This window comes from Mus musculus, chromosome 8, assembly GCF_000001635.26.
Source record: "Mus musculus strain C57BL/6J chromosome 8, GRCm38.p6 C57BL/6J".
Lineage (NCBI taxonomy): Eukaryota > Metazoa > Chordata > Mammalia > Rodentia > Muridae > Mus > Mus musculus.
Window position 1 is genome coordinate 48,394,016 of NC_000074.6, and position 14,026 is coordinate 48,408,041.

General features: G+C 41.7%; 1 protein-coding gene across 26 annotated transcripts in view; it reads right to left on the minus strand.

Moving 5' to 3' along the window:
• Tenm3 (teneurin transmembrane protein 3) overlaps positions 1–14,026 on the minus strand; it is a 1,297,160-nt gene that overhangs the window by 168,351 nt on the left and 1,114,783 nt on the right. For all 26 annotated transcript variants that reach the window (NM_001145937.1, NM_011857.3, XM_006509405.3 and 23 more), the window contains one exon: positions 1,421–1,659. In NM_001145937.1, coding sequence (NP_001139409.1) covers positions 1,421–1,659 — 239 coding nt within the window. The remainder of the gene's footprint in view (positions 1–1,420; positions 1,660–14,026) is intronic.

Sequence of the window (14,026 nt, forward strand, 5' to 3'; positions counted from 1 at the left end):
TATTGATGCTGGTTAGCTGGAGCTAAGGAATTGACTGTGATTAAGAAGAGACCAGCATCACTGAGGTGACATCTTCTGGGAAGTGTTTTCTGAGAGCACAAAGAGGCTGTGTTCCAGAGATAGCCAAGGTTGTACCTTGTGCTGTGGCTGGACTTGGTAATGTGTAAGAGTCACCCAGATGGGACTGGTTTAGAAGGCATGAAGGGGTCATGAAGAGCAGCTGAGACTTGGCACTGTGAGAGGCCATGGAAGGCCATTGGTGAAGGTGCAACCTCAGTAGCAATTAATGTCCCGGGAGTGAAGGGGTCATGCAAAGAAGTTGAGCCTTGGCACCATGAAGAGTGCCTATGAGAGGCTGTTGCTGAGGTCTAGTTACAGCGGAAGACAGCAGTGTTTGGAGATGCTAGTACCATGAATGACCACCAAGAACAGCAGCAGCAGTGGAGTACAGGCATCTGGAGCGTAGAGGACGAGGAGTGTGCTACAAAGTACAGAGCTGGAGAAGTAACCCAAGCCCTCGGAGGAATTCAGAAGATTGTGAGTGGTTCCCAGACATTGGACAGTTGCAGTTTGGTTTTGCTTTTGATTGTGACTGTGTCCTGATGTTTTTCCCTCTTGAAGGAAGTACTTTAGTGGAGCCCACAGTTAAGGGACTTTTAATTGTAAAAAGACTGAATTTTAAAAGATATTGGACATTTTAAAAAGTTTGAAATTTTAAGAATTTGCAAAGACTGTGGGACTTTTAAAGTTATTTAGATCTTGGGGATGAATAAGAAAGTAAGGGTTGAGGCTTACTAGTGATGTGTTTGTGTGTCAAGTTGACAAGGGGTCAATTGTTCTGACTGGTTTCGTGTGTCAGTGTGACACAAGCTGGAGTTATCACAGAGAAAGGAGCCTCCCTTGAGGAAATGCCTCCATGATATCCAGTTGTAAGGCATTTTCTCAATTAGTGATCAAGCTGGGAGGGCCCATTGAGGGTGGGACCATCCCTGGGCTGGTGGTCCTGGGTTTTAAAAGAAAGCAAGCTGAGCAAGCCAGGGGAAGCATGCCAGTAAGTAACATCCCTTCATGGCCTCTGCATCAGCTCCTGCTCCCTGACCTGCTTGAGTTCCAGTCCTGACTTCCTTTGGAGATGAACAGCAGTGTGCAAGTGTAAACTGAATAAACCCTTTCCTCCCCAACTTGCTTCTTGGTCATGATGTTTTGTCCAGGAATAGAAACCCTGACTAAGACATCTACCAAGCAAGTTTTCCTACTTATTGTATCTACTGGAATTACATCAGAAATTCATGATTTCTAATATGGTTCAACACCACCTTCACAAAATAATACTGAAAAATATATTCAAGACCAAACAAGACTAACAGAATAGTATAATGCATTGGTTTACAAGCAAAATGGCTTAAAAGCTTGTTCTTACCTATAAAATAGGAGAGGAGAATGGCCAGGAGCACTGAGACCCCTACAGCACACAGTGCGGTGCACCTCCAGCTGCAGTACTTTGAAGACTTCTTGAATTTAAAAGCACTTCTTGATAGGGTGTTTCTAGGAAGTGGCCGGGTAGGCGGAGAATAAACAGAGCCAGATGCCATTGTGTATCCCGGGGTTGCCGTACTGAACAGTGGCGTCGTCCCTGTCCCTGTTTTGAATAGGAAATGCCTGTGGAAAAGGAGAATATCACCATAAGACACAGGCATGGTAAGACAGGAATATGTTCACATAGACACATAGGGACTAGCTCTCTTCGGCTGCTCTTGCTCTCTCTCTCTCTCTCTCTCTCTCTCTCTCTCTCTCTCTGTCTGTCTGTCTCTTTCTCTCTCTCATTTCTTCCCTCCCTCCCTCCTTCTTACCCTTCCCTTCCTCCCTGCCATTTGTCTCATATGTTTTGTTTTGAGATAAGGTGTCGTATAACCCAAGCTGGTTTTGAACTCTCTACCTAACTGAACATGACACTGGATTTCTGACCTTCCAGCTCTCTCTTGACTGTTTGGTTGCAGTGTGTGCTGGCACCCTCCACCTCTGTTTTATAAGGTACAGGACATCAAACCCATTAGGCAGGTGCCCTACCAGCTGAACTACATGCCAAGCTCTGCTTCATATGATATTTGTTTTAAACATCCATCCATCCATCCATCCATCCATCCATCCATCCATCCATCCATCCATCCATCCATCTATCTATCTATCTATCTATCTATCTATCTATCTACCTACCTATCTATCTTATCTATCTCTTATCTATCTCTGATCTATCTATCTTATCTATCTCTTATCTATCTATCTATCTATCTATCTATCTATCTATCTATCTATCTATCTATCTATCTTACCTACCTAAGTACATACTCTCTCTTTGCAATCTACCTATCATCTACCTATCTATCTACCTTGTGTGTGTGTGTGTGTGTGTGTGTGTGTAGGTGCAGGCACTCATGTATCAAAGACAACTTGAGGAAGTCAGTTCTTGCCTTTTCTCTTTGTGGGTCCCAAGGATGCAATGCAGGTTGTGAAGCTTGACAGCAAGCCTCATTACCTGACCATCCATCTCAGTGACCCTCACATGCTTCTAAAAGTTAAAGTTAAGGCAACGTTTCCATTTAAGAACTGTATCACAGAAGTGACCTAAGAATAATGGTGTATATATACATTTGATGGTGTATATAGCAGGGCGTATGCACCCAAATAATCCATATGGTTTCAAGCAGACGTCTTGAGAGATGGGGGGAGTTACCTGAGTCACCCTGTCTCCTGAACAAAAGCATGCTGGAACATCCGTGGGACCCACCCAGCGAAAGGCGAAAAGCAGCCTGTACAATGATGAGGGCCTTCTGAGGAGTCCCTTGTAATACATATGATAAAACTGGCATTGTTCATAGCTGTGCACGTATGCACATTACAGGAGATTGTGTGCTCGTGTGCACGCATGTACCCGTGCCCTGCTGGTGCTCTGACTCCTCACTGACTTTCTAGACACCCATGGAAGAGTTCTCCTTCCAGCCTGCTCCTTCCTTGCGGAGGACTTGTAAGCCGGGCAGGGCAGCTGGGCGGGTCCTTGTCAACTGTTCTATTTTCAGCACATGTCGAGAGTAACCAGCAAGGTAAAGCTTGCGGAGCCTGCTGGAGGGGGGAGACTCACAAAACATGTTTGAGACCCCAGCCAGAATCAAGAACAAGGCCAGTGAGGCAGGCTATAGATGACACAGGTTCTCTGAAGGCTGAGCTATAGACGCTGGGTCAAACTGCCTCAAAACTGCAGCTTAAAAATGTTTAAGCAGCAACGTAAAGAACGCAGAAAAAGAATACCAAGTAAGAAAACCTTTGGGACATGTAACTAAGATTCTTCTTTTTTTTTTTTAAATATTTTTATTATCACTCCAATCATTTACATCTCAAATGATATCCCACTTCTCAGTTACCCCTTCATAACCCCCAATCCCATCCACCCTCCCCCCCTGCTTCTATGAGGGTGCTCCCCCATCCACCCACCCACTCCTGCCCCACCACTCCAGCATCCCCCTACGTTGGGGCATCAAACCTCCATAGGGCCGAGAGCCTCCCGTTCCACTGATGTCAGACATGGCCATCCTCTGCTACATATGTATCTGGAGCATGGATGCCTAGTCTTTTATTTTTCTTATTTTATTATTCTTTGTCATGTATGTATATAACATATTTTGATCACCTCAATCCTGCATCCTTCCCTCTGTCTGATTCCAAACCTGCTTCCTACCATGCACCCTTCTCAGCCTCAAGTTCTCTTAGATTCCTGTTAATAATCAAAAGGCGTTCAAATTTTAAAACACTGTGTGTTTCATGGCTTTCATTAGCATGATAATACTGTTCAGATCCGAGTCATAGCATGAACCATTATTACATCCTGTTCTAAGGTGTCCAGTGCAGCCAGCAGGCTATAATTTTTTTATATTCAAGAGGTTAAACGTGTCCTTTCATTCTCTCCTATAATATGGCATAGCCTTTATGCGAGACGCGTTTATGGGGGTCATAGTTAAGCATTTTCCATTTTAACACTCACACACTTACTGTGTATTTTTAAAAGGCTAAATATATCAAACAGGTTAAGGACTTCATAGCACAGACCTGGGAAGTTAGACTGCTAACGTTTAAAATCTTTCCTGTTCTCTAGGTTCATGTCTTTGGAAAAGTTCCTTAACCTCTCCCTGTATTTATCTATGTCACAAGAGTTATGAGGTTTAGACTGACTGTAAAGGACTATAAAATACTTCAGACATAGGCCACGTGAGTGTTGGACAGAGTGAAAACTCAAGATTTTAGGTATATTACTGCTTAGAAAAAAAAAAAAAGAAGATAAAGACATATTTAAAGAGTTGGAAGTCTCGGGGAAAGTACCAGTATGGCTGGCTTTAGTGGGTGGGATCCATGCAGACATATATAATTACTACACTCATCAGTGTTCCAACCCAACAATGGAGTCAGGACGTGATAGCATCTTTGGCAGATGATAGAGACTGGGAGGTGAAGGCTTCTTGAAGGATTATGTCACTGGGGTAATGCCATAGAAAATCTGTACTTTCTTCCACATATTTACCCATTCTATCCATCTATCTATCTGTCTGTCTGTCTGTCTATCTATCTATCTATCTATCTATCTATCTATCTATCTATCTATCTATCTGTCATCTATCATCATCTATCTCTCTCATCTATCATGTTTCATCTCTCTCTTTCTCTCTCCCTCTGTCCTCCTCTCATGTCTTCCCCTCTCATGTCGTTTCCTGCATCTCTCCTCCCTCTTTGTAGGGGACCATGAGGTAGGTGTTTCACTCCTCTCCTTCCTCCCTAGCATCATATTTCTGCTTTGCCACAAACCTAAGTGCAATGGAGCAGGCTATGGTAGACTAAAATCACAAGCTCGAATGAACTGTTCACTCCTCAATTCTTTTGTCACAACAATGAAGCAATGACGGATAGCCTGGGTAATTTCTTAATGACAGATGGGATTTGCACCTAAGTCTGCGTGACTCTCAAGACCATGTCCTTAGCTCTTAACACTAGACACTAGAAGCATGAATATATCTATAAGCATGATGATATGACTTTAATAGATTTCTGGCTTCAGAGAAAACATCTCTGTTCAATGTGCAAACCTGAGCGATCAATATACACTGTGACTGGCGATTCTGGCAAGGACCTCTTTCAAATCCTAGGTTTAAATTGTCATGAGATTGTTTTCTTTAGATTAAAAAAAAATGCAACTTTGATATATTATTACAAACACAAATGTAGATTCCAGGGGTGCACTTCGGTGGAACCCTATGCGCCTAAAAAAGACACAAAGTACTGGGTTCAACCTTCAGCAACATTATTGATCATTATTAGTAGAACTGAAAATCCATGCCCTCAGAAGAGTTTCTAGTTCATTAAGTGCATACATTCACTTTTGCTACTGCAAGAGAAACCATCATTTTAACTGGGGGTGGTGGTGGTGGGAACTACTTTTACCCCCATAAGTGGGACATTTTTCCCCGTCTATCTAAAGGACTGCCCGTATCAGAGTCGATTCAGAGTAGAACACAGGCAACACAGCACATCATCAGTGCCCACATGTAGACAACACCGGCAGAGCAGCACCTCACCACTGTCATAGTCTCAAGTAATGGGCGCGCAGGATTTCCCGACACCTTTCCACTATGTAAGTGAAGAATCAAGATTATTATTTGTATGATGACTGACTACGTCAGGTCACGTCTAACTTCAAAACAGATGTGGTAAAGCATCCATGTACAGGTTCTTAGGCCCAGAAGGAAAGGTCTATGTCTATGAGTTTGCTAGAGCACAAAACATGTGGCCTCGTATCTGATAGAGCTGGGCGAGTTCTGAGATTGGGATGGCACAAAATCTTTTGAAAGGCAACAATACCTTTACCATTGCATTGTATAGAAGATGAATGTGCCATCATCAATACAGATCTTTTAAATCTCCACCCTGCCCCTGACACTTAAAAAAAAAGAACTTTTTTAAGATTCAATATAGTGCTTCCTTTAGAAATCCCAAAATATTTCATGAATATTGAAATTCAGCAACGTGAAGCACACATAATGACTTTCCACAGGGGAAAACTATTTTGCCACCTAATTGTTCACGAGGCTCGTGTCTGCATGTCACCAGCCTCTCGTCCTACAGATCCTTGGCAGACTATATGCTCACATATAAAAATTCAGAAGAAATTTTTATAAAAAAGCATATGTTTTGACCTGGTTTCCCTAGGAGGTTTATAGAATAAAGACTGAATTTTTTTCTTTACTCCTCAGACCATATTTAGGAATGGCAAACAGAAAGAAGGAAGGAAGGAAGGAAGGAAGGAAGGAAGGAAGGAAGGAAGGAAGGAAAGGAAGGAAGGAAAAGAAAGAAAGAAAGAAAGAAAGAAAGAAAGAAAGAAAGAGAAAGAGAGAAAGAAAGAGAGGAAGGAAGAAAGAGGAAAGAAAAGAAATAGTAAAAGAATTGACTCCTGTGTGAATGCCCCCATTGTATTCAGTAATAAAACATCAGCAACCACTTTTTAACATAGAACACACCGGAGCCGGCCGATTTCCCTCTCATGTCTAATGATGCCCTGCGTGATGCCTGCCTACAGTGCCTCAGCTATTTGTAGCACTGTTTTCACTCTGGCGACCAGCTAGAGAGGCACACTTGAGGACAGATTATCAGAGACCGAGATGAGGAAAATCAATTTCAAAGCCCCAAAGACAGCTGGTGCGGAAGGTCACTGAACACTCACAGTTGCTTTGTGGCTTTGGAATCGTGAGGGGAGGGGCATTCTATTTAACAACAACGACGACGATGAGGGGCCAGGAAAGACAGAGCTCTGCTGCCTCATTAACTTGGAGCGCTGTGCAGCCAGTGACTACACACACTTCAAGGACTACTGGATATGGAGCACAATCAAAGCTCGCTCTTTTGTCTTTGGAAATGGAAAGATCTGTTTCTTTGTTGATTGGCCTTTGGACCGGCCTTTGCATTTCCGTTCCCAGCCTGTGTTCTAGTTTGTATTTTGAATGGATTCTATGGTGTATCCGTCTATGGGTCACGTCACAAATATAAAGTTAGTGGGAGTCAAAGACTGTATTTCCTCCTCTTTTTTGTTGTCCCCATTGCCTGTCTTCTTGGCCACTGCTTAGTCTTTGGGTCTCTCTGAGGATCTTGATAATTTCCAATTATTCTTCAGTCCTGTTAGCCCCCTTTTGCAACCCTGGTTATTCAAATGTTCAGAGACCCTACAACATTTCCTTCAAAGCATGTTTGTTTGTTTTTCTTTCTCTTTGTTCGAGTGGGTAAGTTCATTTTCCCTTCTTGCCCTGCTCTGCGTGTGTGTGTGTGTGATATCCCTGAAGCAATGTCCAGTTCCTCTGCTCTGTACCTCCTTGTAAGATAGTTTTATTCACTGAACCTTGTTAGACGGGATGGCCAGTCCATACCTGCCCACTAGCCTCCGCAACATACCATATCCTCTTTTCTCTGCCTCCCAGGGCTGGGATTATGGGTGGCCATTACCATACCTAGTTTTTGACTAGCATGCGGGCGTGGGGTGGGGGTGGGTGTTTCAAACTCACTTTCCCATGTGCAGTCATCATTTCTATCTACTCTTACCCGAGGCCCACACACATGCTCGTTATTTTGCTTTTTTATCCTATGTCTGAGCTGTTCCAGAGTAACTTCATTTTTAATTTCTGTCTTCCGAAGTAATACTCCACAACTTACCACCAAAGAGACTAGGTTTTTTAGTGGTAACATATTTTGGGGGTTAAATTAAATGTGCCTTTCTAAACTGTATCACATAAAATATCAGTAAATTGTACTTAGTTCCAAAGTACAAAATTATGGAAGTTTTGGCATCTTATGTGTTCCTAAGAAAAATGGATTAATACTTAACCTTTCTTCATAGGATTAGAATAACCATACTACTCCTCCAATAGGAAGTAAGTGGCTTAAGAAGTCAGAAATTTCAGGCGCCCAAATGAAAAACACCTCTGGACAATGTGTGGTAGCATCATTCAAAGTCAACTGTGTCATTTCCTCAATGAGAGATTAGGACAGAAAAAAAAAGGTCAAGTAGAAAGTGTGCAATTACAGAACGAAATTTTAATGAGCTTGACTAAATATATGATCATCTTCATTGAAAACAGTTTGTATTTTCCATGTGTTATACAGTGGGGATGACTGGCATAAAGAGTTGGCAGTTGATGTTCAGTTTCTGTCCCTAAGGCATATTTGAAAGTTTTATTAAGGACACAAAGACACCTGGAAAAATATTTCCATTGCATTGTACACTATTGTAGAGTGTGCATCCACTGTGCACACTATAGGGAGAATGTCGCTACTGTAGAGGCTTCGTTAATGATCTCTTCCTCTTCTTAGGGTCCTTGTTAGACAAAGAGGGTGATTTACATCAAACTATTTAACTAAAATGTCTCAGTGTCCTGCTCGTATTGATCACTGTAAGAGAATCTATATGAAGCTCCCAGGATATACATTGATTTCCATCTCTTCCCATTGGATGCTCCGATTTCAGCAGCATGCCAACGAGACCGGCTGCATTTAGCCAGATTCCAAATCTTTCCAATAGCCCAAGTTTTCCTTTAAGAGGTAAGAAAAACTCAAGGTATACGTTCCCTTTCCTTCCGGCGAAACATAATTCTCTGGATTTAAGAGGCTTATTAAAGGTCTCACAAGATTTCCTGAACATCAAACGCCTTCCCCAAAATGACATTTTCAGATCTAAAGCAAATGAATCCCATACTCGTGGATTACATTTACCTGGAAATGTATGGAAGCTAAAATTAGCTACCCGGTTCAAAATAGTTTAAGTCACTTGATGTCAAAACAATGGCTAGACTGCCTGGCATTCATCTTATCATACTTTTAAAATAGATTAAAATATAGAACATCCCACTGTTGCTTTGCTGTTTTCACTTTACCCACTGTTACTCATTGAATTACTGGGGTCTTCAAGTCTTTATTAAGGTTTCCTGGAGAGAAGGTGTATCAGACGAAAACAGTCATCAGCATGGACCTCAAATGAATTATACCCGCGAGACCATGTGAACTTTGACCTAAGCATTCTGATCATGTAAAACCTGTTTCTCAGGCTTTAACATTTTCATCATCATGTTTCAAATGTTACGCTACAAATGCAACAGTTAGCTGTCAGGAGTACAGTTAAACATGTTCATAATTGATTGAAAGCCGAAAAGAAAAAGAAAAACAACCAAAAAACCCCCAAAAACCAAAACCACACCTGTGGCCTTATATAATGAAGAAATGCTAAATTCTTACAGAGACTAAATACACAGAAACTGAAGAATGTATGTTCACATAGAACGTCATTTGTCTTGTGTGAGTGTGTATGTGCGTGCACGCACTGGCAGGTGCACATGTGTGAACATGCAATGCATATGCAGTCATGCGGAGTCAGAGGTCAACCTTAGGAGTTATTCACCTTGTTTTTTTGAGATGGCTATCTCTCCCTGCGACCTAGGGCTGCACCACGCTAGGCTGGCCGACCAGCAATTCTCAGGAACCCCACTTTCTCAGTCTCACGAACATGAAGATTACATACAAGCACCGCCACACCCAGTTTTCCCCAGGGATGTGACGGACTGGATTCAGGTCCTCAGACATGTGTGGCAAGTACATTTCTCACTGAGTTTCTCACTAGCTCCAGGAAATGATCCGTTCTCACCGAAAGCCATTTGTTTTTCTTACTTAGCTTGAAGCAACTTATTCCGTACACATACCCAGAGATACCCAGTACAATTACTTACAATGCCTAAATACTTAATAGTGGATTTGGAAATAAATCTATCGCCTAAAGGTGCTGGTTCCCAAACTCTGAAATCCCTGAAATAAATAAAGGATTGACGACCTAGCTGCACATACGGCCTGGCAGCCCACAACTGTCCACCATTGCAAAGGCATGCCACAGTTGCCTGTCCTTGACACAAAGGCAACAGGGTGGCCAGATAAACTACAGAGCCAGGAGTATGGGCTGAGCTTGGGTACTTCTGTAGTAGGGGTTAAGCCACCAAGCTGAACAGCAGGCACTGGATTAGATTAAAGTGGTGCCTTCCAAACAGCCTGTACAATTGTCTTGTAGGCTCCGGAAAACCTAAGTGGTATGGGCAGAAGTTCAAGCACTGATGTAGACCCAGGGACCACACTGGAAGAAGCAGCGCAGTAAGGTATTCATGGATTGGTTTCTTTGCTTAAGTGTACCTCTGGTATTCCTATCAAGTCTATATAACATGATGTAGTCTAGTTAATTTAGAACAAATGGAATTCAAGACTCAATTCATCAGACCTGGGCAAGCTTAAATATCTTACTGGTTTATGGCATTATATTTTTAGTTTCCTTCCTTCCTCCCTCCGTCCCTCCCTCCCTCCCTCCCTCCCTCCTTTCCTTCCTTCCCTTCCTTCCTTCCTTCCCTCCCTCCCTTCCTTTAAGCTTTCAATATCCTTACATTTTTGTTCTCTTTAACCTTTGGGTTCTTCTCTTAAGAAGGTTGCCATAATTGGCTTCATTTCTAATGTTGTTGTTATATTTAAACATCTGCCATGTGGCTGCACCGCCCTTTTCAACCTAACGGGGCACCCGACACATTCTGTTTTCTATTCTGAATTTCTAGAATCTGTATCTCCACACATCTCTGCAGCATCTATCAGTGGCGCATCTTCACTCATAAAAGACTTCCTTAGTTGGCTCTCTATTCTCATATGATCACTTGGATTTCGGAACCATGGGGAAGTCTATGTAACAATTCAGCTGAGATGTATAAATTTTTCATGATATACCAAATGAGAAAATTTATTATTTCTCTTTATTAACCCTTTTGTTTGGAAAAAATTTTAACTGTGTTTTTCCCCTAAAAACTTTCTGTCGATTTGTTGGTCCTGCTAACATTCATTTATTTTTTAACTACTTCCAGAGATTCTTCTGTAAGTTCAGTTGCAAATATTTTACATCTGCGGTGTACGCACCCATACAAGTAAACATAGTGTCCTCATTTCCATTTTGATTTCCGTTTTGAGAAGAAGGGAATAGAAATATATTTTTCTGTAACCCTGCCTTTTACTAGCTGTTCTCTTTCTCTGAAACCTGTGAGGACAAAGACCTGGCAGCCAAGGCCATCTTCCCAGGGCTGGCCACCAAGGTAGCCCCTACAACATCCTGGCAAAGGTCACAGCAGGGCTCTCTTCTGATCTACAAACCAATGCACCGAAAAAATTCTGTCACTCAAGTTCAGAGGGAAGAGAATGCCAATGCAATTGAAAAAGAAAAGCCCAGAGTGAGTTCTTACTATTACTGTTCAAGTCTTCCCTTTGATCCTTTAGAATTCCCCTTAAAGCGTGCTTTCCAGGGTGTAAGCAGGAGACACAGCAAAGCGCTTAAGTGCTAAGGGGAGAGTTGGAAGTGCACAGAAGACTAGCTTGAAACCAAGTTTTTCAACCAGTGGTGCGGCAGCAGGGGCAGCACTTGATGCAAGGGCAGCTATGGATACAAATTAGCAGATGGGACCTCAGAACTGAAGGACCAGTTTTGAGGATTAACTGAGGAGATGAAGCAGCTCAGAAACAACAAAGATGCTTAGTGTGTTGTTAGTCAATGGAAACTCCACATTTCTGTTAGCATCCTGACCATTTACAATGTTCATTTTAAAAACGGATGGTTCTAAGAAAGGGATGCAGATTTATGCATGGGTAGGACCATGTGGATACTCTAAGAGCTGGCTCGCTCAAAACGGGTTACTTTGCTGCTAATATAAAGGTCATATTGTAATGAATTTAATTATGAAACTTTTATAGTTTAGTAATATACTACGCAACTGTAAAATAGAAATATTTAGATTCTAAGCTGTCTCTTAATATTACAGAAAGCCAATTTTGTTACAAACTTTAAATAATAATATTGCAAACAAGGAAATTAAACATCTCCCAAGGAATCAATCACTATGAGGACATAAATTCTCTATTTTGACATTAAAAGAAAAGAGCAAATATGTAATGATTCTAGCTGTGATCTGGTATGTTAGTGAAGCAGATAAACGGCCCCCCTCACGCTGAGAGCACTTTGGGATCTCAAATCTATTACTCTTCTGAATTGATGTGTTATTATCTTTGGACATCTTTCACACTAGGAGGTGATCCCAGGAAGAAAAATGTCTTAAAGGAAAAGCTTATGAGCAAGATAGTTTCGTCACTGCTACCTGAATTAATATGACTTATTAGCAAGTGTACCAAAAATGGTTTGAAATTAAAAGCTCCGGATAGTTTAGATAAAATATTAGCAACTGCCTTCATATTAATTATGTTAATTATATATATTAAACATATAGCTATACCGACTGTGAATATATAGTTATAGTGAGCACAGCTTAATGTGCTGGCCAAACTCTGCAAACAATGAGGGATAATTACAGTTCATGTGAAGGTAACTGGGGAAAATACCTCGACCAGTTCTCATACCCCTATGTAAGTAGGGCTACCTAAAATTACACTTAGACATGATCATGGCTGTATAAAATATATGGGGCTTTACCAGGTAAGGAGACCTACTTCGAAAATCACAGGGCTTGGGAGACTGGGGCAGAATTGTCAGTGGTAAGCAAGCCTGAGTTTCATAAAGAAACCCGGGCCAAACCCAAAACAAAAAATAAAAACCAAAAACAAATAACTTAATCAAACCCAAACAAACAAACAAAAAAACCCTACATAAAACAAAAAGATCTAACACTGCCCTATGCCACATCTCACCATTGTTGAAATTCACTGTAGTTAGGTGTGCCGTAAACAAGTGTGGGGATGCCACAAACTTTGTTTGTAAATGGTAAGAAGTTATTTTCGTTCTACTATTACTGAGGTCAAACAGATGATCAGTATTTGCTTCACAGTTTAGTTATTTTCATAGCATGGTCCTGATGTCAAGCAAATGAATCAATGTTATAGATATCCTTGCATGCCAGCATCTCAATCACGTCTAGTGAGGGCAGTTAGCATGTGCCAAATGGGTTCAAATGAAAGGAAAAAAAGAACCTCTTAAAATATAGCATGTGCTATTTGGATAGGATTTTATTTATTATTGACTCATTTAATTATTGATAGTCATCTATGCTGAAAATTGCTCAGAAAAGTTCTTTCAATGCAGTTGAGAAGGAAGTGGAAGAGGATTTAGCTATAGATGAAAGGCCTTTGAAGAGTAAGAGTCATTCTGGATTGCAAGAGATGTTTACAGCACCTCAGTATGAACCAAGACAGTCTGTATGGGGGGGGGGGGAGAAGGGAAAGAGGGGGAAGGGGAGGGGGGAGGGGGAAGGGGGAAGGGGGGAAGGGAGAGGGAGAGGGAGAGGGAGTAGAAAACACAACAGAAAACCAACAGTTCAAGGGGTGGAAGAGGTTGAGGCAAAGCTTATTTCACACCTAGATGATAACTAGCCAGCACATCACATGATCAGATTTAATCGTCACAAAATCCCGACTAAGGGAATTATAAAGTCTACTAAATTCAGATATGAACAGAGGCAAAAATGAGGGTGTTCCCTCTCCCCCCAAAGGACTGATCCATCTCTCTGGCCCCTTTCATACTTATTTATTTGAAACTTAATTTTTAAAAGTTTTTATGTATTTGTTTCCAGGTTCTCATAGGTACGCCTTGCATACTGGCCACTGTGCATTGCCATCTAACTGGCCCCTGTCCTCACTCCCTCTTCAGGTCTTTAGTTAGCAGGGCCCTAACACCTCTCAGGCATCAGGATAGGAGGGGAGGGGGAGGGGCTGCAATGCCTTCACCTTTTAGTAACTATGCTTTATGAGTGCTTCATTAAGCACACGATTCTTCAAAATCTTTGGAGGTGGGTTGAGAATTGCTTTTAGCCACATACTGGCCACATACTGGCCAGTCATTTGCGTACGACAGTTTACCTAGAGTTAGAAACCTTCAAAGTGAGATAAATCTACAAATGAGACAAGGGGTCACATTTACTGACCATACCATGTT